The 23,836-nt window shown below is 37.0% G+C and overlaps 3 protein-coding genes across 3 annotated transcripts; 2 read left to right on the forward strand and 1 right to left on the reverse strand.

Annotated features, from left to right (window-relative positions):
• Positions 1 to 352: 352 nt before the first annotated feature.
• hormad1 (HORMA domain containing 1) lies at positions 353 to 7,408 on the reverse strand. The gene is made up of 16 exons (XM_014991339.2): positions 7,196 to 7,408; positions 6,894 to 6,954; positions 5,829 to 5,973; positions 5,668 to 5,731; positions 5,361 to 5,397; positions 5,174 to 5,194; positions 4,987 to 5,013; positions 4,841 to 4,908; positions 4,345 to 4,499; positions 3,257 to 3,414; positions 3,043 to 3,111; positions 2,872 to 2,932; positions 2,452 to 2,504; positions 2,073 to 2,150; positions 859 to 912; positions 353 to 772 (listed from the first exon to the last, which is right to left on the reverse strand). Exons 2-16 carry the CDS (start codon positions 6,924 to 6,926, stop codon positions 677 to 679), a joined length of 1,119 nt encoding a protein of 372 aa, XP_014846825.2. The 5' UTR covers positions 6,927 to 6,954; positions 7,196 to 7,408; the 3' UTR covers positions 353 to 676.
• A 245-nt stretch (positions 7,409 to 7,653) lies between these two features.
• ensab (endosulfine alpha b) lies at positions 7,654 to 15,615 on the forward strand. Its single transcript, XM_014991338.2, has 3 exons — positions 7,654 to 7,858; positions 11,188 to 11,310; positions 12,458 to 15,615. The coding sequence occupies exons 1-3, from the start codon at positions 7,802 to 7,804 to the stop codon at positions 12,629 to 12,631; spliced, it is 354 nt and encodes a 117-aa protein (XP_014846824.1). The 5' UTR covers positions 7,654 to 7,801; the 3' UTR covers positions 12,632 to 15,615.
• A 681-nt stretch (positions 15,616 to 16,296) lies between these two features.
• Positions 16,297 to 18,213, forward strand: mcl1b (MCL1 apoptosis regulator, BCL2 family member b). Its single transcript, XM_014991336.2, has 3 exons — positions 16,297 to 16,898; positions 17,191 to 17,441; positions 17,526 to 18,213. The coding sequence occupies exons 1-3, from the start codon at positions 16,436 to 16,438 to the stop codon at positions 17,640 to 17,642; spliced, it is 831 nt and encodes a 276-aa protein (XP_014846822.2). The 5' UTR covers positions 16,297 to 16,435; the 3' UTR covers positions 17,643 to 18,213.
• The last annotated feature ends 5,623 nt before the right edge of the window (positions 18,214 to 23,836 follow it).

Here is a 23,836-nt window from a genome sequence, read left to right on the forward strand (position 1 = left end):
AGTCTCTTGCACTATCCAGTTCTATCCTGCCATTGATTCTGACCAGCTTCATTGTCCCAGTTGAAGGAGAGTGGCCCAGTGAAATGTCTGGTGGATTCCTCCATCCAACTGTTCACTAATCTTCTCTGCAAAGGACTGTAACGCAAATTGTTCCTAACATGAACATTACAGGCAACACTGTGCATCATCGTCATCAAACTGTGACACAAAAACAGTGTCTTCAGTCAGAGTCTTCTTCAGATTCGCAGTAATACAAACTGCTACAGGAGTTCCTTCCTGCGCCCTTGTAAAAATGCATGGAACAATTTCCAGACTTATTTGTAAAATAAAACTACAAACAAAGTAAAGCGTCTTTATATAACACTTTTATATTTTATTGAAATTTGCAGCTCAATTCTACACATATTTATTTGTTGCTTTAATAATTAAGCATGCAGTTCTTATAAAGTGGCTGCTGCACAGCTTTGTTGTTAAATAATCATGGATGCAACACATATGACAGTCAAAACAAATACTTTAACTGCTGTAGTCTTAACTTCAAAATGCTTCTAAAACATGTTCCTAAACAGATCAGTGTTTTTTCTTTAAAAAAAAAAACTAACTGCACAACTCATCACAGAAATGAAAAACATGACTTTAAATCAACAAAGTGCTTCAGTTGCACTGAGGTCAGTACTCAATAGTGATGTTTAGGCTCGCTGAACTTGCGCTTCTTTACGGCTGTGGAGGCAGATGATGATTCCTGGCTGCTGAGAATGTCATACTGAGAAACCTGAAATCAGCAGAAATTACTTTTTAAATGCCACATTCAAAGTTAATAGATCGTATTTTAATAAAATGAATGATAGGGTTTCTCACTGTCTTTTCTTTTGCTGCTGTTGGCTGCGTGTTCTTCACAGTCACATTTGTCTCCTGCCAACAGACACACACACACACACGTATTTAGAAAAAACAGGTAAACGTGTAAAAAAAAAAATCCTGAAGCTTAATCTTACACAGAAAAATTCAACCTTTAATTTAAGAACTCAGATTCTTTGGAGGGGGGGAGAAATCCCACATATAAAAGAATAATTGTTCTTAAAATCCTTTGTGCCACCCTCAACAATTTTAATAAAATAAAGATGTTTATAATTTGATCAGAGGAAAATTTAATGGGTAATTTACCACTTCCTGTTTCCCTGGGGTACCATTATAAGTTGACACAGCGGCCCTTTTCTTTATGGCCAGTCAGGAGGAGAATAATGAACCATTAGATCCTACATTTAAGCCGTCGTTCAGGAGAAGTGCCAAGAATCCCTGCACTCATATTCACTTTATATATAGGATGTAGCTTTTCTACAACAAACACTTCAGATTGATCTAACATGAAACAAAAGATGAATATATGGAAAAGCAACTCTGTTAAGTACAATGGATGATCTGTGATGAAGTGGGACAGTTTGTCTTCTAAAGGCCTGGTAAACTATGGCTAAGTACTAATACTGGTTATGTTGCATCTAAATGTTCTATTATAGACAGGCAGTGCTACAAATTAATTCACTTTAATAAAACCACATCTTCAAACTTAATCAAGTTTTAATTATTCACTTTTGAGGCATACCTCTACACATCCAGTGGTGCACTTGGGATGTTAATGTAAAATAAGACAATAGCTGAGTTCAGAATATTTTACAAGTGAATTGGAGAAGAAGAAAAACAATATCACATTTGATGTAGCTAGTTAAGATCATCTTTGAAATGTTCAATGAAACAGAGCTCCAAAATCTAAATCATGAGCTGCCTGTCCTCTATAAAAAATATTTATATTGTATTTGCAAAGTTACATATTAATACCATACATCAACTATATTTACTTACCAAATATACAATCCACACTAATGAGGAATGAAATTTACCATCTGCATGGTCTGATGAGCTAATCTAATGATGAGGTTTTTTTTCCTGGTAATTCCTATAAATTCATCTGGGAGGTTTCTAACCCTCAGCATTTTTTGAATTTTCCATCTTTATCACTAGCTGGTAGAGAGCAAAATGAAATCTGTTGGTTGATTAGTTTTAACTGGATGACCTACCGTAATGGACTTGATTATCCGTCCACTCCTGGTTCTCTTCACACCCAACTCCATGTCTGAGGCTTCCATTATCATAATCTGACACAGGGAAACAATATTAACAAATGTTTAATGGCCTCAAACAAAGATTTTTAAAACTATCCCCTAACAGGCTAACATCACTATGATTTCAGTGATGTTTTTCTATATCAGGATCTTGTTTAAAAGATTTGTTTTTTCTGAGTTTCCACTTGGCAATAATGAAAGTGCATCAAATGGCACTATTGTGTTACACAATTAGTGCTCTTTACATGTGCAATTCTGACTGAAAGCAGCTCTGCATAATTAAACATGCATCATACATGATGTGTGGATTAAGTCTCAGGGAAAACAAACATACCTCTGGGACTTCTGCACTTCTCTCATTCTTCTCATGGATGTTCATCTGGATCTCTGGAGGTAAAAAAGATGAAGTTATTTTAACTCTACTTACAAATCAAACTATGTTTAACTTCAAAGTAAAATAAGCATTTCAAGTAAAAGTTAAAGGGTCTCACAAAAAAAAAACAAAAAAAAAAAAACAAAACATGCTTATATAAATATAACTGAAAGCATTTTATCCATCAAGGTGGGAGATAAACTTTATGGAATCAACCGTTCAGAAAAAGAAATGTATTTGTTCTCTTATCTAGGTGCCTGCCCATTTTCATTTCAGTACTGTTGTAGTTCAAAGCTATTTTACTGTCAAAGCACAGACAGGTTTTTATTTTCAGCATAATACAGACCAAGTTTGATTCTGTAGATGTAACTGAATTATTACCGGTGTTATCGACATCTGTAGCGCAGTTCTCCGCCTCCTCCACTTGTTCCAACTCAGGACTCTAAAGGTTAAAACAAATTTTCAGAACACCAAGTTTAGAACTAATATTGCTAAAGCAATGGCAGCAAGCCTCTATGTCTCAATTTTTTTAAGACATGGATGTGCTCAGACCAGTGGTTCGTCTACTTGTTCTTCTATCTTCACAATCCATTTCTCCTTCACAGAAGCACTCTCTTCCACCTGCAAACATGAAAAAATAAATAACACAACAGTCCACTGGAGGAAACCTTGATCATAAAACCACAATCTAAAAGCAATGTTGCAAACATTAGCCTTTTCAGAAAACTATTGAGAAAACTAATTTTCCATCTATCTATCAGTGCACCTGCTCCAGTCTGCGTCTCTCTGTGGCCATGTCGAACTTCACACAATGGTAGGGTGTGGCAACTTTGCCCATTGTCAGTTTGACTGGTTCCTGCACAAACTCTATTGTGTTTCCTACAGCCTCTCTGAAGCCTGGAGGCTGGTAGTCCTGAGGAGTGACTTCAAGAAAAAGGAATAAAACACATGAAAGTCAAACCTTTAAACCATAATCAAAGGAGAATGAAAAAGAAAAGAAGACGGTTTTGGACATTTTTTTCACCAAATGCTGTCGGATTAAAGGATCTGGTAACATCTAGTAGGGCATTTGTATGTTGCAACCAAATAATTACTCCTGTCCCTTGATTAAAAGCTGAAATGGTCATTAAAGGCCTGGTTAATAAAAATAAAAAAAAACTGAGTGTAAAAATGACATATTTACATCTATTTGCACAGCACATTAATTTTGAAAACTGCTTTTAGCATATAGTGTGGGACATGGGAACCTAAATTCAGTGGTGGCACTTAGCAGGTTCAGTCATTGTCAGTGACTTTGTCTTCTTCATTTCAGAGATCAGAAAGCAAACCTGACAGTCAAAATCAAAAACTCATTATGCTCAAGAAGAAGAAATGCTGATGCTGTATCTAGGATTGAAAATCCAGGGTGGTGGCACTCTGCTGCCTACAGTAAGACACCACTGAGATTAGATGTGTCTAAATTCATCAGATCAGTTCAAAGTGCAGCAGCTTCCAGTTTTCAAACCCACATAAAGCAGAACAGTGTATTTCTGATCATGGAAAGAATTCTACTCAACTGGATTACTATATTTTAATTACATATAAAAAGTTGCTGCTTAAGAGCCTAAATGCTTCAAGATCTGCAAAAATAATTGATGAAAATCACATTCAAAAATAGAATATACATTTGGATACTACTAATGTAGGAACGCTGACATCAACAAATAAAAACGTCAAGATGCAGGCTACACAAAACAAAGCATAAACCCTAAAACTTCATAAGATAAAACTTAAGAAAACAATGCTTAAACCTGATGTGGTTTGCTATTTCCATGCTGAGCTGGAAGAATTTTTCCTTTCTTCAGCTTGTCTTACCTTCATCATAGTAAGCCAGCTTCATGTTGAGGCAGACATTGTCTGGCAGAGGACCCAGACTCTGCATCAGGGTGTACAGCTTCCTCACCAGCAAGATGCTTGCTTTCCTCGTGTTTCCGAAAGACGTCGTTGACAACTTCTGGTTGTTGTTTGTGCTAAAGAAAAAAGAGGAAAACACTAACAGAATTACCTAAATGTGCATGGCCTCTGAAATTTATAAGTGGGATGTTTGAACTAAATGCACAAACCTTCATGCCAAGGTCACAGTGACCAGTCACTGCGCATGTTGGGAAACAATTTTCTAGTGCAATTGTATTGATATTTATGTACTAAAAGAAAACACACTTATTATTCAATTTACTAACTTCAAATACATTGCAATGCACTAAATACAGGAGTTCAAATTTTATTCCAACCAAAGATAAGAAGAGTTAGCAAAAAACTGACTTGAACATAAACTTTCAGAAATTTTGTGGACCCAGTTACTATAGTTTACCTTTCGAAATCCACTTGTGTTCCTTCTGTAGTGTACTGGATCTTAAACTGGTAATATTCAGTCACTTTCTAAAAGAGAAGAAAATATGAGTCCCAAAAAGTACAAAATATTGGTGATCAATGGCAGGAAAACCTTTTGAGCAGTACCTGAGGGTTGCTTGGGTCAGTATAGATCTAGAAAAAGCCAAAACAATAGAACATTTTAAAAATATAGACTTATTAAACTTTATTTGCAGAGAAAAAAGAACAAAATGAAACTTCATACAGTGGTGCAGTCGCATAATTTGATGTTCAAGTTCTCTAATGTGGAGGTTAAAATTTTCATTATACTTACAGACATTATGGCCGCTCGCAGCTAGTTGAAAACATAAATAGGAAAGTATTTTGTCCACAGTGCTTTAGATATGAAAACAAACTATGTTGGTAAAAATGAATTTATGTTTATGATCCAAAGCGACTAAACCAGATGAGCATTTCATTCAAACAATCTCTCTCTGGGTAAAAGAATAAACTCGACTCACATATTTCTTCTGGATGGCATCAAAGCAACCCTGCATCCTGGAAGAATTGACAATCAATCTGTTATTCTCACTGTAAACATAAAAATTATGTAACTTAAAGTCACAAGTTCTGTTTAGAAGCAAATCAGGAAGTATATTAAACAAAAACTTGGAAATTATTTCTGCACTCATCTGCAAAATGTAAGCATTCTTAACTGTGCAGCATCAATGAGTTTTTATGACCCCGAGAGATTCAAAAATAAAATCTAAATTATTTAAATATGCTGCTCATCCTGCAGTGTTAATTTTTGCTTTGTGTATATTTTACCACTGATGTATCTGAGAAGTTCCAGGACAGTCAAGGTCCCCTTTCAGGATCATCACTTTCTGATCTGCAAAAACAGAAGTGAGAACCTGTAAACATGTCCATATAATAAACTGAAATGATTGATGCTGTGAATGGCAGAAACGTTTTCAATGTGGTCTAACCTTCAACATATTTGCTTCCATAGGCTCTCCCTGGGAATATGCCCCTGAGGTATGTGATGCCAGACACAGCGATGGCCAGAAGTCTCTTTACAACAATAAGCGACTGTTCCTCAGAGGCAACCTCATCAGGGAGTGCCTGAGCAGCCTGCAGGAGCAAGACAAACAAGTTTGGCTTATTTAACAGAGGCAGTGATGCATTTGACATAATTGTATCAAGAACAAGTCAAAATGTTAAATAATTTTAATTTGCTATTGCAGATTTAACACTTAAATATTTCAGGTGAAAATGTAAATGAAAGATACCAAGAACATAGTTTGTTGTCTATTTTGTAAAAGTGAAACTTCATAAATATATACTTCAAACAGTGTCTATTTTAACGAAAAATACCTATACCTATAATGATAAATTGTGCTACACATTTGTCCTATTCATTGCAGTTTACTAGCTAACTGTATTTGTAAAGGCCAACTGCACCCTTTCTATTGTGGTCAAGACACAATAAAAGACTGGTATTGCCCTTTATTAAACTTTCACAAAGTAAATAACAACTTGCTTTCGACTATTCTGATGTTAGTTTTGAATTATCTACTCCAGATTTGAAGAGTCTAGTAGTTTCTGAATTGGATCTGTTTTAATGTGGTCCAGTTGCAAACAAACCTCCACTAAAACAGCGCTTGAATTTTTACAAATAAAATAAATGTTTCACAAACAATGAAATGAAATATCTTGCTAGCAATGTTGAATAATCTTGTCCAGGTTTGAAGAGTCTAAAATTGTTCCTGAGAGTTCTAAAGTGGTTTAGGTGCAAAACCGTGCTAAATCGAACTTTATTGAACTTTCGCGAATCAAATAAAGATTTCATAAATCACAAACTGAGCTTGAATTATTCTGCTAATAGTGTAGAATGATCCAATCCAAGTTAGAAGAGTCTTTAGTATTGTGGTTTTAAAATAAAAGCACATTTAAGATTATCAGTATGTAAAAAAAAAAAAGTCGTTTCCGACTCAGAAGCTACAATGGGAAACACTAACATATTTATTAATTATAGTTAAAAGTAAAATTACCTGTGAAGGCCTCACTTGTTGAGCATATGCCATTTGTTAGAAATTATAAAACACAAAAAATCTGCAAAGATAAAATAAATAATAAATACATTAGGGAAATATGAAACGAAATCTATTAACCTGTCATTGCTAAAGGATAATTTAGCTAGCAGACATGTTAGCTAGCTAGTTATCCAGAAACACAAAAACTTAAATTATTTCAATATAGGTTGATGTGAATTTCTTACAAAATGATAACACTGAAACTATATTAAAACAAAAGTAGAGCTATTTCTTTTAAGATAAAATGAGTAACAACTAACTTTTAAGTATTAGCTTCAGGGGTCATCAACGTTAAGAATACTCTCCAACGCTTTTCTTTTTTTCTTTAATTAAAACTCAGCCAATCACAGAGCAGGAGGCAATGACTAAAAATTATAGCACAGACGGCTTTCTAACCAACGCTAATTTAATAAACAACAGATGTTGTGAAACTATTCAACAATTATTAGTCATATGTTGAAATTATTTTATAAAATTATTTTTAAAAACACTACACTTTTGTGTTTCTTATCCATATTTTGCGCTGATGCAGTGTAGCGCGCTCCCCCGCATTGCCCCTGGGCCAAATTGAAAACCCATTGGAGCGTTGGCTGTCAATCACAGCGCGTGAAGAAAATAGGGATAGTTCATTGGCTAAGAACAAAGCACTGTTAGCACCCTATTGGCTAAAGTGCGTGTCAACTTATAAACGGGACTTGCCTCAAGTAATGACGTCACATCTCGTTACGCCATCTTTGTTGGGGAGCTGTCGTGTTTAGAAAATCAGGATTAGGTTCAGTGCAGGTTTATCTAACGCTGCCTGGTTTATTCAACCCCTTTGTGTTGTGTGGCAAACGGACTAACAGCTGGTCCACCGCACTCAGACAATGTCTTCGGAAAATCTCGACTCGGACACCCAAGTGGAGTACGAGGACGAAAAACAGGTGGGTTTTCACTGTTAACCGCGGAGGGTGCTAGCGAGACATGGCTAAGATAAAATAGCTCAAGTGAAGTGTTCAAAATGCTTAGTGCTGGATACGAATTAATAATACTACCAGAGGACACGTACAGCTGTTTATAAGCGGTTTGCTGTGTAATAAGACAGTTATGTACATCAGCTGTCAAATGATTCGGTGCATCCAGCCTGTGTGTCACTTTGTTTTGTCCCGTTCTTGTGTTATTGGTTGAAGACTCCACAGTAGCTCAGGCCTCTTTGGTTTGTGCTGCCAGTTATTCACGAAAAACCACAAAACTTGACATTCTGCTGTCTATAGATATACATATAAACAATCAAATGACTGCAGTTTAAAGTAAATATCTTAAATGTGTCCAATGGACGGACCACTGGTCCTCCTTAAAAATGCTGTGGTTTCTGGATTACGAATTTATTCCTTTACTTAACTTGGCATCCAGTTATTGTTTTTTTTATGTGTGTGCTATCCCACAACAAATTTGTCCACCCATGGGTATGTAAGCAAAAATTTAAATTTAGAAATGTATGTGTCAAAGCAAATGACATCAGTATTTTGTATTCAAGTTATAAATTAACACACTTGCACAATTGTAATAGTTGAGAAAGTCTTGGAGTATTTATCTCCCTCGATTTACATTGAAACCAGTGAAAATGCTTCCAAACGCAAGCATACCACAATAAAATGTTCCCATAAATCTTTGATGAATTTACTACAGGTTTATTGGTTAGAATAAGTCAGTTAACTTTATTGTTTGTTATTCATCCCAAAGGACATGTTTGTTACTGTTGAATATGATACTGGCACTGCTAAAGCAATTACAGAGAATATTCAACCTTTAAACACAAGACATTCTTTATGTATTAGTTTTTAAATGAAACATGATAGCTAAATCCTAAAATGAAGACAAATTTGTACCTTGTATGGACTAATCAAGTATGTGTCTATATATGAAATTAGCTGAATTTAGGAATATAGTTGAAAACAAGACCTTACTCTTCTCATGTACAGGTAAAATAAATCAAGTTTCTTATCTGACCAAAACATCAGCAATAAATACAGACTGAGAAATTCTCCAAACTGCCTCCTCCAATATCAAGCAGTATTTGGGTGGTTCAGTCAATCCTTTAATCATTAATCCAACAGTTAGACCACAAAGCAGCCTCCGATTTGCTAGTACTAACAGAGCTGCTGAAGTTAGTGTTTTTGTGTTGTAGTATTGGGATGTTAGCTTAACTTGTCATAATCGTCAAAGTTGTTTTTATGTTCGAAGGTCTGAATGCTTGCAGTTTGAAATTGTTCTATTTTGTATGCATAATAAAAGTAAAAGAAAGTGAATAGCAAATATTCAAAGAGAAACATATCAATGTGTTTCACCTATTTACAACTTGATTGGTGCATCATTGCCTATCCAAATGTAGATAACCTAGGTGCAAGGTTCTCAAACCTGGTACCAGGGTTGTCTTTAGTGGTGCTTTTAAAATTTTGGTGTCAGCCATTTACAAGATAAACACGTAGATAAACTGTATTGTAGAGCACAGACAGCCAAGGTGAGTTTTTTAAACACGCTGCTCTGTGTTTCAAACAATCTACTCAAAAGAGAATTAGAGTGGGAAATGTTTTGAGAACTTGAGGATTACTTTAAAGGGAACAAGAGTAAAATATGCTGCACTCTATTTATTCTATAGTTTTAGCATGAATCTGTAAATTACATTTCAATTGCAAATTGGACAACCATAGCGATTTACTAATTCCTGTGCTTACAAATGGGAATCTGTTCCCATTTGGGAGTTTGAAATTAACCCTCATATCATAAAAAACAAATGGCATAGTATGTATTCTAAGACCTTAAAATATGCTAAAGCTTCTTGCACTTTATTGTTTAACTCTGTGACACCAAATTCCCTGAGAATGATGCAGAGAGAAAAGCAGAAGCCATGTTTAACAACTGCATGCTGTTAAATTGTCAAATCAAACTTGGGTGCTGGTTGAGTGGAATTTTACAGCTTTCCACATACAAATACAGAGCTGTAAACGCAGTCTCACAGAATGTGGTGTGGAATATGGCTGTTTCCCTGCATTGAGACCAAATATAGTAGCTCATAAATTTCTTGCCATGGACCCAAGTGAACCAGTATTCACTGAGTCACACTCCCACCCCTCCTCCTAAGGGAATCTGTTCATCGGCTTCAGTGTCCTGAGTCACATTTTATCCCTGGCCCAGCAAGCTTTGCAGACTGAATGCTCTATCTCATATCCATAGTTCAGGTAGAACCAGAATTTTCTGTGAGAGCGCCAGACACAGATTGCTTAAATGACTTTAGTTCCATTTACTTTTCAGAACTTTATAACTTCCTTTTTTCTGTGATGTTTGAGATCCAGGTCAAAGTTCTGCACATTTCAGTCATAAAGGGTGAGGCATATTTTCATGGCCTCAATATTTTACTTTGACTGGCACTTGGATTATAGTCATCTTACCTGACCGACGTGTATAAGCCTGCAGAGACGTCTCTGTTGTTTGCATTGTGTTTATTACGTGTTGTACTTATCTGTTCACTGTCCATAAAAATATATATATAAAAAGAAAAAAGAAAAAAACATCCTGATATTGCAAGAAAGTGTCATTATAAAATTATCCAAGGCATATAATGCTTCACCCTTAAAGTGGACTTTAAAATTGGTTAAATCAATTTTAATCAATTAAAATCTTGTAACTAAATTTCCTAACAAACATAACATTCATCTGTTTAAAACATAGTTAATGAGTATTTCATGTTGCTTACAACTAAATGGTTAAAATTTATCCTAATTAGATTTGTAAAAACATACTTTTTCCAGTAAAAATCTTTGGAAAAGACAAATTACAAATGAAAAATTGTTCCTTAGTAGTATAAGCTCCTCTTTTATGAAATGTTTTATTTGTGGAAATGTCTTCTTCAGCTGTTAATTCTTAGGCATGTTGGTTATATGAGAAAGAGGACTAAGAGTTCATGCTGTGACTCACATTGTTATGAAGTATCTCCAGCTCCCAGCAGGCTCTATCATAAATCTAAGCTCACTTTACAGAAGTAGGTTACATTTTTCAGCAGCAGTTTTTAAGTTGATTATTCAGGCGAACTTCTCTTTTTCAAAACAGAATATTTTATTTTTTGCTTAGTACTTTTTTAAACCCAAAAAGAAATTGAAATTGGAGTTTATACAATATTACTTGGTTTCATGGTTATGCTTATTCTGTCCTGATGTTTTTTTATTGGGTGACATGGTTACAGTTTTTTATATATTTATTTATTTTCTGTTCTCAGGACTCGCAGGAGAAAAATGCAAACCCAGTAAAGGCAGAGGAGGCCAAACTGAAGGCTAAGTATCCTGGTCTGGGCCAGAAGCCTGGTGGGTCCGACTTCCTGATGAAGAGGCTACAGAAAGGGGTGGGTAGCCATCGGTTGTCCACTACATGGCTGAAAAGACAAGTGCTTGTTAGTGTAAACTGGTCACAGCTTTACTGTCTGTCAATAAGTAAGAAAAACTGATTGTTTCGTCTTGTTGATGCTTTTACTGTAATCAATCCAGTCCCTTGCAAAATCAATTAAAATCTTGTAATTAAATTTCCTAACAAACATAACATTCAGCTGTTTAAAACATAGTTAATGAGTATTCCATGTTGCTTACAACTAAAACTCCACCTGCAGTATGACAAACAAGAGGGTCCTGGAGAGGATAGTGAGGGGAGCTAAGAAGATTAATGAGAGAGTCACTTCTCTACTTCAAGGGTTAAAATTCAGGGCAACAATGAAATGACAATAAATTGATTTTCTTTCTATGTTTCTTTCCTTTTTCTTTCTTTTTTAACAATGACAATACATCGATTTTCATTCTTCTTCCTTTCTTTTCTGTCTTCCTTTATCTGGGTCATTTCTGCCTTTCTTTTATTCTTTTCTATTTCTGTTTTTATCTAGCTTGTGTCTTTTATATCACAAAATGTTTAGTGATGCGCCCACCTTGCTAATGTTTAATTGCAGTGATGTTTGCATGGTACCTGTATAAATCCTGACCACTGTAGAAATATCTGCAGTGGACAGGCTCATTTACTTAGATCTGTAATGTTGGTGACTTTAAATGTAAGGAATTTTGAATTAAAAAATGATGTTAGAACCCTGAAGATGCATTTCTTTGCTGCCGAAACCTAAACTTGCGGTATATGAACGGATCACATCTATCTGGGTCCTTTAATTTGTATTTTAAACAGCAAAGCTCTCAGGTTTTTTTCCCTCTTTGCTATGACTTGGTAAGCTCTTGCTCTTTCCACCTCCACATACTGTAAACCACAGCAAGCTCATACCTCTGGAGGTTGCTGCAAGTCATTCTGGGAGATGTGGGAAATCTCTGGCTAAGAGTGGGCGTAGCCAGGGCAGGCCATGGGAGAATGCAGCTATTTTCCATCTTACAATTATGAACACATTAGTGTCTTTAAACCAGATTAAACAAATTATAAACTTTATGCTTTTCAGAAGTATGAACCGAAGTGTTGCAGTTCCTCCAAATCTGATTCCAGGTCTGCTCTTTGATTTTACACAGCAAAAGTACTTTGACTCGGGAGACTACAACATGGCCAAAGCCAAGGTGAAGAACAAGCAGCTTCCTGTGGCCGGACCCGAGAAGAACCTGGTAACCGGTGACCATATCCCAACGCCGCAGGATCTACCAAGAACGAGGAAGTCATCCTTGGTGACCAGCAAGCTAGCTGGCTAGCCTTCGTCATCTGAGAGGCATCTTCGACACCATCCCCCTAGGACTCCACTTCACCCCGTGTTCCCAACATGTCCACTCCTCTCCCCTCCTCTCTCTTCCTTTCTCATCCCGAGACACCACTGGCTTTAACATATTGGGCAGAGTTGTATAAGTTAAAACTCCTGTTGTGCTTGTATGTGGGTGGTCTGGGCTTGGGCGGTGGTTCGGGTGGCCACAAAGCCGGAGCCCTCTCTGCCTTCGCACCACGCACAGCTCTGTTCTGTCTGCGCACTCTGCTCCACCGCCTCCCTTATATCTTGGTTTGTAGTGTTCCAAGATGCATTACAGTAGGTGTGTGTCATCAGGCAGGGTTGGAGGGGCGGATTTAATGCACTTTGTATTCTGTATAGTGTGTTTATTTCTCTTTTTATTGCATCCTGAGCGACACCAAAACAATGTGTGTAAAGGCGTTAGGAGCCGTGGCTGCAGTTTGTTCTTCGATCTTTACGTTTCTATGCTTTGCCGGTGGCTGACTTAAGCAGTGGGGAGGTGTCGGAAGAAGTATGTGAATAGTCGCTTGCATACCAAATCAATAAGGGGGGAAGGTAGTTTTAATCCACATTTGGGAAAAGAATGGAGCATATGAGGCATCTCACATGTCAGTCAGTTTTATCTAATGGTACCTGAGGTCATCCGCTGCAGCTCAGGCAAATGAGAACTGAAAACTTTCGATTTTTGTCTCTCTGCTGATGTTGTCCCACCCCCTCTGCTCTTGTTCTCGCTAAATATGCTGCATGATTGTTAAATGACACAAAATCTAAGTATTTTTTAACAGCAGAGGGGCATATGCTTATTGATTTAGGCGAAATATCAAAGCAAACACTGTCCTGACAATCCATTTACATGCACACATATTTGCATCTAGACAAAGTGTTTACTATAACCTAAAAGATTTATGTGGGGGTGGGGGGAGTAGAAAAGCTCTGTATAGAGTTTATGCTTCGGTAAATCAACCTTGCACAAGCACGTAATTTGTGTTAACCGTGGTGCTTTGAGAACTAGTCCAGATAGCATGCCTTAGAGAATCAGGAGCGCAGAATCAACTAATTTGGGATTGTATTGTTAAATTTTAGGCTCAAAGTTGCTTTGCTTTAAAAGTAATAATAAAAACAACATAATAAAGATCCATACTTTAGCTGCCAAGCTAAGCCTTGAATAGACTCTCAAAAGTGATGTTTAATTTTTGATAATGATGGGGCAGAACTTCAAGACAATTAGAATTTTTTGCGACGTTGAAATATTTGATCCAGATTTTTTTCTCTTATTTATCCATAAAAGTCATTTTTGAAGTGACAAAAGTAAGTCATTAGTTTCCAACTGATGATGTGGAGCAGCTCACATGCTTCATTGGACTGACGAGTGATTTTGAAGGCTATTCATAAAACTTTCAAAATGTGCGTCAGGCTCATTCATCACAGGCTAACAAACTACCAACAGAAAACACTAATAAATAAACTATTTTGTTTACTTTCCTACATTGTTGCTGGAATATAGATCTACTACCTGCACCTTGCAGATTTTTCTTCCCAAACTGACTTGATTATTGTTATCAGGGCGTCTGTGTTTAAACAGCAAGTAACCTGATAGGCGAAGCTTCAGAAAGCCTAGCCGGCTTTTTCAAGTGGCTTGCTCCGTCTCTACAGGAGCTCACAGCTAAGCAAAGAGGTTTTATAACACATGATGATGGGGGCAAAGTGTGAGCATGAACAATGTGCCACGTCTATCTGGGATACAGCCTGTAAAACAGGTTAATAGAGCGATTGCAACATCTCAAGACTTTGAATGTGCACCCTTACACGCAAGTCAAGAATTTAAACTGGATATGTGCACTTAATAAAGGAAAAATAGTGTATATTACTGCTTCAGGGAACTTTCACCAACTTACACTCCATCATGTAGGCGAAACCCACCACATCTGCAACCTCACTTTTTAAATGTGTCAAATTTGCAGTGTGTGAAAGAGAAGTGACCTGTGCATATGATCTTGTTATGGTGCTGTATGAATGCAACACTTTTCTTCGTCTCATCTATTGTAAATAGACTTCAACAGGATTTGACTTTTGTTGTTTCCCACCTGCTTTTTGGTCTTTTTGTAGCCTGAGCTATTTCTGATTCAGTGGTTCCTCTCTCCTCAGTTTTAACACTACTTCTGCTGTATATCGGTGTTTTGCAGAGGCTCCATGAATCTGTTTGATAATGTGTGTAAATGCTGCTGATTCAAGGACAAATCTGAGATGATACGCTGTAAAGAATGCCTGTCCTTTTAAGTTTGCGTGATTTTTTTTTCTCTCGCAGTATTTCCGTTTCATAATTGTTTAGCTTCTGAGGTAAAATCTACTGGATATAAGACTGTTTTTAATTACCAATGATTAGTGCTGAAAAGTTGATTTTTCTTTTTTTTTGCCACCTTGATTAGCAAGAACTCACAATTTAGCATTACTTGGTTTTAAATTTAACATTTTGTGCTTTCAGATAAAAAAAATGACTTGTTGAAAATCAAATTAAAAGCATAAATTTTGATGCACAGATCAAACCAGAGGAAATTGACTAGGTATGTTTTAAACCTCACAGACAGGGTGTGTCATCCAGAAGAGAAATACGTGCCAGAATGTATAAACAAATGACAGGCTATGTACTCTGATACATTTGTGCTGCTTTTATCTTTGTGTTTTTCTTGTTTTGCAAGCAGATGTTTCCTATTTTTGTTGTGTTCTTTTATTGCAAAATTGGTGTATTTCATCCTATTTCTGGCCCAAGATAGTTGCAAGGAGGTCAGAAGGAGCCTTCCTTCTTTAAAGAAGGGGGGGTTTACATAATGAGGATCACTGGAGAACAAAGGAAACATTTTGACACTTCAGAAAGTACAGGGCTATTTGGAATGTTTGTTGTGTGGAAGATGAGAGGATTTTTGTCAGTATTTGAAATAAACTTTTACATTAATAAAATATATAGTTGGATTTTTTATTTTTATTTATTTATTTATTTTTGCAGTTGAGCAATAGATGTAACCATAGGAGGTTCTATGCCACAAACCTTAGAAGCACACACGCAAATTTGTAAAAGAATCTCAAACGATAGTTTTGAGAAAATACACCAAGACTTTAAAGGTGTATAAACTTAAGCTGGCCACTAGGGGGAGCCAGAGCAGTGTATTGGCTGGGCAGTTCCGGTGAAATTCCAGTGAATTCCAGTATCTTCCACAAGAGAATAGAAAGCGCTTCCAGAAACTGAAGCAAATGAAATATAGTACTGGAAATTCCAGATATTTGCACAAGTGTGTAGAAAGCATATCCAGAAACAGAAGCGAAACTATATAGAAATGAAATAATTATTTAATTTTTATATATATAAAACAAAGGCTACTTTTTGATTGTATTGATTTTTACTTGATTGTATTGATTTTCGCTGAGAAGATTGAAACTCCTAATATCAGTCAGAACACAGCTGAGTTTTAAGTGAATATTCAGGTTCATGAAATAGCTCTCAACTTCAAATTACTAGTTTGTGAGCACAAACTCTGGAGTAAAGCAATTTTTTTAAGCGAGTGTTTCCTTTGGGGGGGGCGGGGCGTGTCAAGTGACGTCAAAAGGGGGGGGGCAGGATGAAGCCTTTATGTATTGGCTCCCATTTCCTGTAGCCGTTTCTCGAGGACCTGAATCTGGCAGAATGAGTGGAATATAGATTGGCTTATTTTACTAACTACCTAACCTTTTCAATTAGCTGAGTCTTCTTTGTTAACCAGTTAATCCCATTTCAAAGGAAAATATGACGGCTAATTCGACAACCGCGTTAAACTATCTAATTTTTTCTCAAAATGGAGTCGGGGATGGACAAACACACTACGACCAGGGGCTCGTTGTGCCTGAAGTCGCAATGGGATCCACTGTAGATTCTCTTCATTCGCCTAAGGATCCCTACAAGCAACGCCCGACGAATCTCGCAGTGACCGCAACGAATGGATATGTTGCAAAAAGCCTCCAGGAGAGCAGCGACGACAGCGACGAAGGCTCTCTGCCATGCACTCCAGCGCAGCAAGACAGTGAAACCGACGCGTCTGCTGTACGTGCGAGCAACCAAGTGCTGGATAACGACACAGTGGAGCTTATTAGCAGTTTTCTAAGAAATTTTACAGGACTTTCAAAGTGTCGGTGGAGTCAAAATAAAGCTCTATCTACGATGAAAAGGGTGGTGGAGGACGTTTTGTCGAAGCACAGATATGCATACAATGGTAAGTAGGCGCCATTGTAGGATTTTTCCACAGTTGAGTCATAGCCTGCCTCACCCACAGGAAATATTTACAGTGTATATTTTATAAAACTGGATGCATGTTTAAAACAGCTGTTTTGGCCATTGTTGGCCTTTTTGGCCCTTATAGACGTTCAAGGAAGTGATACTTCATTTAAAATGTACCCGTTCTACTTGTTATGCAATTAAGCGGAAGTAAAAAGTAACGACATAAATGCTTCTCTGACCGTAATCGAAATGGATCTCTGACTCCAAGTCATTTCTTTTCCTCTCAGGTATGCTCAACAGGCTTGCTCTGGATAACCAGCCGGACAATATGGGGTTTGTTACGGAAGTAGCAGAGAATCTCTTTTCAGACGGGACCACCAACTGGGGTCGGATCGTCAGCCTGGTGGCGTTCGGGGCTGCAGTGTGTCAGCACCTGAAGGAGAGGGGCAGAGAGCATTGCGTGGAGCTGGTGAGCAAGGAAATATCCACGTATCTCCTGGAAAACCAGCGGGACTGGCTAGCAAAAAACAACTCATGGGTAAGTTATTGCACCCCACTGCTGGCTCACTTTGAGAACCTTCTGTGGATTTGAAACTAATGTATTTTTTGTTTTTGTTTTCAGGAGGGCTTTGTGGAGTTCTTTAGAGTATCAGATCCTGAGTCTACAGTGAGGAACACGCTGATGGCGTTTGTTGGGGTCGCTGGTATTGGGGCAACATTAGCCTTTCTCATCAGGTGAATTTGTTGGACTTTGAGACCTTAATGGACTCTCCTGTCACCAGTTTCTGTTTTGGACTCTGAAATGGAAGTTTAACTTTGAATATCATGTTTTTTTTTTTGTTTTTTTTTTTTTTGTTTTTTTGTCTTTTGTAAAAACATTTTTCAAACTTATTTATGTATGAATAAATTTATTTTTCTAATGACATTATATTGTATGTAAAATTAATGATTATGCTATTGTTTAGCACATTTTTAATTTAAATCTTTTTTGGGGGGATGGGGGTGGGGCAATCTGTTTACAACTAGAATTATTTGTGATTTTTATCAAACATTTTTAATGAAATCACAGGCCAAACCAATAGAAACTAACCATTTATCCATAGCATTTTGCAGGAATGACACCCATTCCTTGAAAACTTTTATGAGCATTTGGACTTTGGTCTGGATAGTTCACAAACGTTCGGGGTAGAGGGATTGATTTGCACATAGTATGTCATTGTTAAAATTGCTGTGTCCAAGAGACACCAATGGCTACATTCAGATTTAAGCTAAAAGCATATGTACAGAATAATAAAACAAATTAAACTGTTTGAACTTTTGATAATGTCTTTCTGAACAGGCAGTCTTGCTTAATCACATTAAACAACCAATAGGATATGTGCTGTAAATTTCTGACACTTTATGGGTCAGAAACCTCTGTTTATTCACACCACAACCAATATAGCGCTTGCTGCAGTTTCCTCGAAATTTGAGCACCTCCTATTTGACTGAGCTCAGGGTTGCATCTGCAGTTTTGCACGTTGCAGAGTTTTTTTATGCAAAGCTGGTGCACAAGCTCAAAGTGCTGAACTGGGGTCAAAGGGGTTCAAAACATCTTCAGAGTTGCATAACATCCACATCCTGATTCAGACAGGCTTCAGCTACCTAGAAACCGATGACTTAAACATGTTTTATTGGTTCCAACCAAGGATTGAGATTCTGCTCATTAATTCTCTGGCACTCTTAATATTTTGTTTCCACCACATCAAGCCTCTAGCAGGGAAAACCATGGTGATGGTTTGGGACTTCACCTTATTTTCAGATCCTGCTGTAGTCTATGGTTACAGAACAAACATGACAGTGGAGGACATGAAGGGGAGACTCTATGGAGACGATTCACAGCTGTCCTCTGGTTTACTCCTGTGAATAATGATGTTGGTTACGTTCTTAGTTACCTGTACATGGCTCATTGAAGAAAGGCTGTTTTGCTCAGGGGAGATCTAAAGGCTGAGGCAAATTCAAATTGCTGTTTGCAGCATTTACCAAGAGGATTGGTTGTGCAGAAAGCAGGGAGTGCCATAAAGGAACAGGAAGTTAACTCTTTTTTTTATTTTTGTTTGCTTGTTGGTAAATTAAATTTCTTCTGTGAAATTCTTACAGAAGCAAATAAAAAAGATGAGAAGTTTATCTAGATATTGTCTCAATTTCAGAAGAGAATTCTGCTCTAGTGACTCAGTGAAAGAAGACGAAACTCAAACTGGTTTGGTCACAGATTAAATCTTTTGTTTCCAAACCTGAACTCCAACTAATTGAAAATCTTCTGGGAAACCTCTTTAAGCAAATCTGCATAATCAAGGGTATTTTTGTGCAGTTTCTGTTCTAAACGTTAGTTGCTTGCTTTAAAAGTGTACATCTGTTGTGGTTTACCAGACTTATCGAATTGAACTTTGCAGCTTCTGAACTATGAGAGAGGCGCAGCTGCAAACCGAAAGGCTTTAAAGCAGGTAACTGCATTCCTTTCACGGGATGGTTTTAAGGGAGTGGTTTTAAAACTGCTCTCTGCATACAAAAGGCATATCTGCACAGATAAAGAAGCCCAAGACTAAATTGGCCTCTAAGAGTACAGTTTCTTTGAGAATTTGTTTGCTTTACTAGGGAAATGTGTCCTGATGCATGAGAAAATATCTGCAGGAACTGGAGTTACTCTTAGTTCTGAAAACTAATGGCTCCATTTCACCATTCTATTGCTCAAATGTTCTGTTCAACGGCTTCTTTCTCAGAACTGAAACCTGATACCGGGGAGGAACCGCCTTTTGAGCGTGGGTATTGGTTGCGAGCAAGTCTGCCTCCCTGTAGCAACAGCACGCCCTTCTGTTTAAAAAAAGCACCAGTTTCTGGGAAGTCAGCTGACGCACAAGTTAATAGTTAAACAGAAGTAATCTATAAGTTTGGCGTCAAAGGCGTCCAATACTGAGAACTGTGGTTCTGAGATGAATAGATAGGGCTAAGTTTTCACAACTTTTAGCTGTGCTGTGAAGAAGAGGCAGAGCTGAATGTCAACTTTTTGGAGCTCCTTTACAGAAGTAGACTTCAAGCCTCCTATTTAAACACTGACTCACTGTTGCAGCTGTTTTGTTTATATAATCATGCAGAGAGCTCTGAATATACCTGCTTATTCCAGTTAACAAAGGTGCCTTTTAGTAAAATGTTCAAATGTTTTAAGGCATGCATATGCTCAGTGTTTAGTGTTATTGTGTGGGGCAAACAGTAATTACTGTGACTTCTAATCTATTTTGCACTTTCAAGGCTTATTTTGCAGACATTGCAGCTCAACTCCAGCTTATGTTCACATCTTTGCAAACCCAAATGTCTTTTTGGATAAACATTTGCAGGGGCTTCCTTGTAATGTATTTGTCCACTTGAGAAGCTGCATGTTTTATAATTTATGCAAATTTTAGGCTTGAGCAAAAACAGTACCTCAGTTAATGGAAATCCAACCAACATAACAGTTATTGTTGGGACTGCTGCATTTTTTTACGAAGGGGATTTCAACAGTTTGGTACTGATTCAAGGCCAGGACCAAAGATCAGATAAGCCCTTAACTTTGGAATTCATGACGTCAAGTTGAAGATATGATGCGTTTTACTCAAATTCTACTTGTAGATATTGTAGAAAGTCATCAAAATCTATTCTTCCATCCAACATAGAGAGATGAATAGTTGGCACCACACCAACTATTCATCTATAAAATATAACATTTAGGCATGGGTTGATAAAATGTAAAATGTTAATTTTATGTTTTTGCAGTTTTGCTGTTTATACAATGACTTGAGCAAACCTATAGAATCAAGTCAAAAATGTTGCACTAGTTTTCAAGTGCTTGATTTGTAGAATATCTTTGCTAAGCTTTTCCCATTTTACTCTTAATGTAGCATAACTTTCAAATTAGCATGGGTTTCCAGCCTACAATCAGCTGCATACTAGATATCTTGCAAGCAGGTTATGAACTGCAGTATTTAAACTGATACCATAATAACTAGAGCTGTCACAATCACACTTGAGTACCATTTTGGTAGCATATATTATATAGACGTCATTCATTGATTCATATCCATATTTGACCTGTCGTGATGTATATTTTTAATACTAGAACACAGTGTGATGCATTCTAGTATAAGAAAGTGTTGGTTAGTTGTATTAAAAGGATGCAATTTTCAGCAATCCTACCATAATTCCATACTTTAATATGATGCAGCCCTTTTAATAGTATTTATGCATAACAGCCCAATTAATTAGCATACATTCCAGGATAGTTCAGCTTTATTTCAACACAAAATTTGTCTTTCTATTAAGCAAGAGAAAATACTATATTAGCCTTATTTCAGCCAGCTTACAGGCCACGTGCAGCAAAAAGTTATAGAAGAGCAACATTGGTTTACTCTGTGCTCCACACAAACATTTAATACGATAAAGTCTGGGACTTTATCGTATTAAATGGATGTCAAACCTCAAAAAAGAATAAAAAAAATCTTTTGCAGTTTTGAAGATATAACCTGTTTGCTGCGTATGCCGTTTCAATTCTGATTCAGCCTATTCAGTTACAAAAATGAATTCATGATTGGGGTCTAAACAATAATTGGGTTTGGTGAAATGAGCAACATCATGCTTTTCTGATTATACTGAAGTTTTTTGTTGGGCCCTGGACAGTAAGATGTCTTCAAATCCACTATCAAAGTGATTTGGATCAATAAAGTTCATTGTTGGTTCGCACTGCGAGAACAAAAGCCTTAAACATGAAGGCAAGAATAACTGGAGATCAGAGGTCAAATGACTCCCATTCATCTGCAGCTCAGTCTGAACTCTTGAACATTAGGCTCCTTTTGGTGAGTTGATACTTCAGCTAGGATCAAATTCTAGGTGATGTGTCATGTTCCTGTCAAAGTGGAGTCATCGTGTCTCTTGAAACTTTATTCCTTGACTGATGACCATAGTGCCGTACAACAGATTGTCTCTTCGTGTTGGCAGTTGTGACGTATTGGCTGGTCTTAATAACTACAGCATGAGAACATGAGATCTTTGATCAGTCTGTCCATATCACTGGTTGGGTGATATATGGGTGATACATTTGTTACACCTACCATTTAAGCTGATTTTAGAGCTAAGCAATTAAGCAAAGTGATGCACAATGCAGTAAGTTTTAAACCTTGTTCAAAATTAGGAACAAGTTTGAAATATTCAAGTTTCAATGTTTTTTCCCCTAACCTTCTCTTGAACTGGCTTCCGGCTTCATGCAAACCTTATGCAAAAATCCTTTTGCCAATGAATGTTTCATTGAGTTCTTATCATGTTTGTAGATTTCGCTGAGAAAGCATCATAACTCTGCAGTGTTCTCATGATATAAAAGCAAACTTTCATTGGGGTGAAGTTTGAAATATTTAGAGAAATATCTGGTCTTCACAGATTCTCAGATTAATTTAAATAAGTGAACACAAACACATAGAACATTACACACACACACACACACACACACACATATATATTAATATATATTAATATATTATATTAATATATTATATTAATATATTTTATATATATTATATTAATATATTATATATATATATATATACATATATATATATATATATATATATCATTAAACTAAGATGGATTGCCCTGCGACAGACTGGCGACCTGTCCAGGGTATACCCTGCCTCGCGCCTGAAATGTTCGCTGGAGATGGGCGCCAGCCACCCTCCTGACCCCACTAAGGGACAGTGGTGTACAGAAAATGGATGGATGGATTTTGAAATAGAAAAACCAAGGACTGTTCACATTTCAATAGTCTGTAGGCCCACAGTTTGCTGCAGTAACTCGGGGCTCCTTTTCTTAGTAAGTTTACAACAATTTTGTGGAGGACTCTAAGCTTCTTGTCCTATCAGTGTTATGTCAGTTCATTGAGGTTTTGGGGCATTTGTTTCTCATGAACTCTCCACCACTGCTTTTCTATCAGATTAATGTCTAGACTTTGACAGGGCAGTTGCAAAACTTTCTTATCTATTTCTGCTTTTCTTTGTGTTCAGGATTATTGTTGCCCGGTAAGTTTGCCCCTGCCGTCGGACTGACTGCCTCATTTTTGACTCAAGAGTTAGGTGCCTACGTCCAATTGTTGCAAAACAAGCCCAAATCATCAGCCTTCCACTACCATGCTTGATGTTTTAGGTGTTGGTGCCAGTATGCTGTTCTTTGTTTTAATCCAAACTTGACTAGTAATATAATGACCAAAGTGGGAATATTGGATCACACGATGGAGTGGCTTCTTTTTATCAATGTCTCTTCGAACTTCATGGTTTAAATTTTGGGGTGAATTTTTTCACCATCTCACAGAAAGACTGACTGCTGTGTACAGTCTTCGTCATTGGCGAATACTGAACTTTTGGAACCTATGATACAATAGAACCTCATCTATTCACAGTTCAGTAGTCACAGATTTTTCTATGTAACATATATTTATATTATTTGAAACATAGCTCTATATAATTTGTGGAAAATTCAGTTTTCTCCTTCATAGACTTTTAGTTACAGAATTTTTTAACTTTTTGTAGCAGTCATTTTGGAAACCATGTAATGATAAATTATTTCAGAGTGAATAATGCATGTCATGGCTGTGGCTGATAAGAACCAACAGTTTTCAATGTTTTCCTTCACTTTTTCTTTGCACTGAAACAGAGGTTGCTGTAGTTGTTCCTTAAATGTCAGCACACAGTGTTTGCTCCAGTAGGTCTTCTGACTCTGCTTTGGGACCTTGGATGCTTTCCATGTTTTGTTCAGTCTATTTAGTAACAAGGCCAGCCTTCTTACTGGAAGGGGCAGGATGTTCCCACCAGAAATTCCCAGTCTTTTACTAACAGGAAGGAAGCTGCAGAACATTTGAACTAAGAATACATGTCAGGCGCA

This window comes from Poecilia mexicana, unplaced genomic scaffold (assembly GCF_051168715.1).
Source record: "Poecilia mexicana isolate PSO_F unplaced genomic scaffold, ASM5116871v1 scaffold_16, whole genome shotgun sequence".
In the NCBI taxonomy this organism is placed as follows: domain Eukaryota; kingdom Metazoa; phylum Chordata; class Actinopteri; order Cyprinodontiformes; family Poeciliidae; genus Poecilia; species Poecilia mexicana.

Coding starts and splice junctions, on each gene's coding strand:
- mcl1b (XM_014991336.2), top strand. CDS start 16,436: ATGACGGCTAATTCGACAACCGCGTTAAACTATCTAATTTTTTCTCAA. Junction 16,899..17,190: donor GCACAGATATGCATACAATG/GTAAGTAGGCGC, acceptor TTTTCCTCTCAG/GTATGCTCAACAGGCTTGCT. Junction 17,442..17,525: donor TAGCAAAAAACAACTCATGG/GTAAGTTATTGC, acceptor TTTTGTTTTCAG/GAGGGCTTTGTGGAGTTCTT.
- ensab (XM_014991338.2), top strand. CDS start 7,802: ATGTCTTCGGAAAATCTCGACTCGGACACCCAAGTGGAGTACGAGGAC. Junction 7,859..11,187: donor AGTACGAGGACGAAAAACAG/GTGGGTTTTCAC, acceptor TTCTGTTCTCAG/GACTCGCAGGAGAAAAATGC. Junction 11,311..12,457: donor TGAAGAGGCTACAGAAAGGG/GTGGGTAGCCAT, acceptor GATTTTACACAG/CAAAAGTACTTTGACTCGGG.
- hormad1 (XM_014991339.2), bottom strand. CDS start 6,926: ATGGCATATGCTCAACAAGTGAGGCCTTCACAG. Junction 2,151..2,451: donor GAAGTGCAGAAGTCCCAGAG/GTATGTTTGTTT, acceptor TCCCTGTGTCAG/ATTATGATAATGGAAGCCTC. Junction 773..858: donor CAGCAGCAAAAGAAAAGACA/GTGAGAAACCCT, acceptor TGCTGATTTCAG/GTTTCTCAGTATGACATTCT.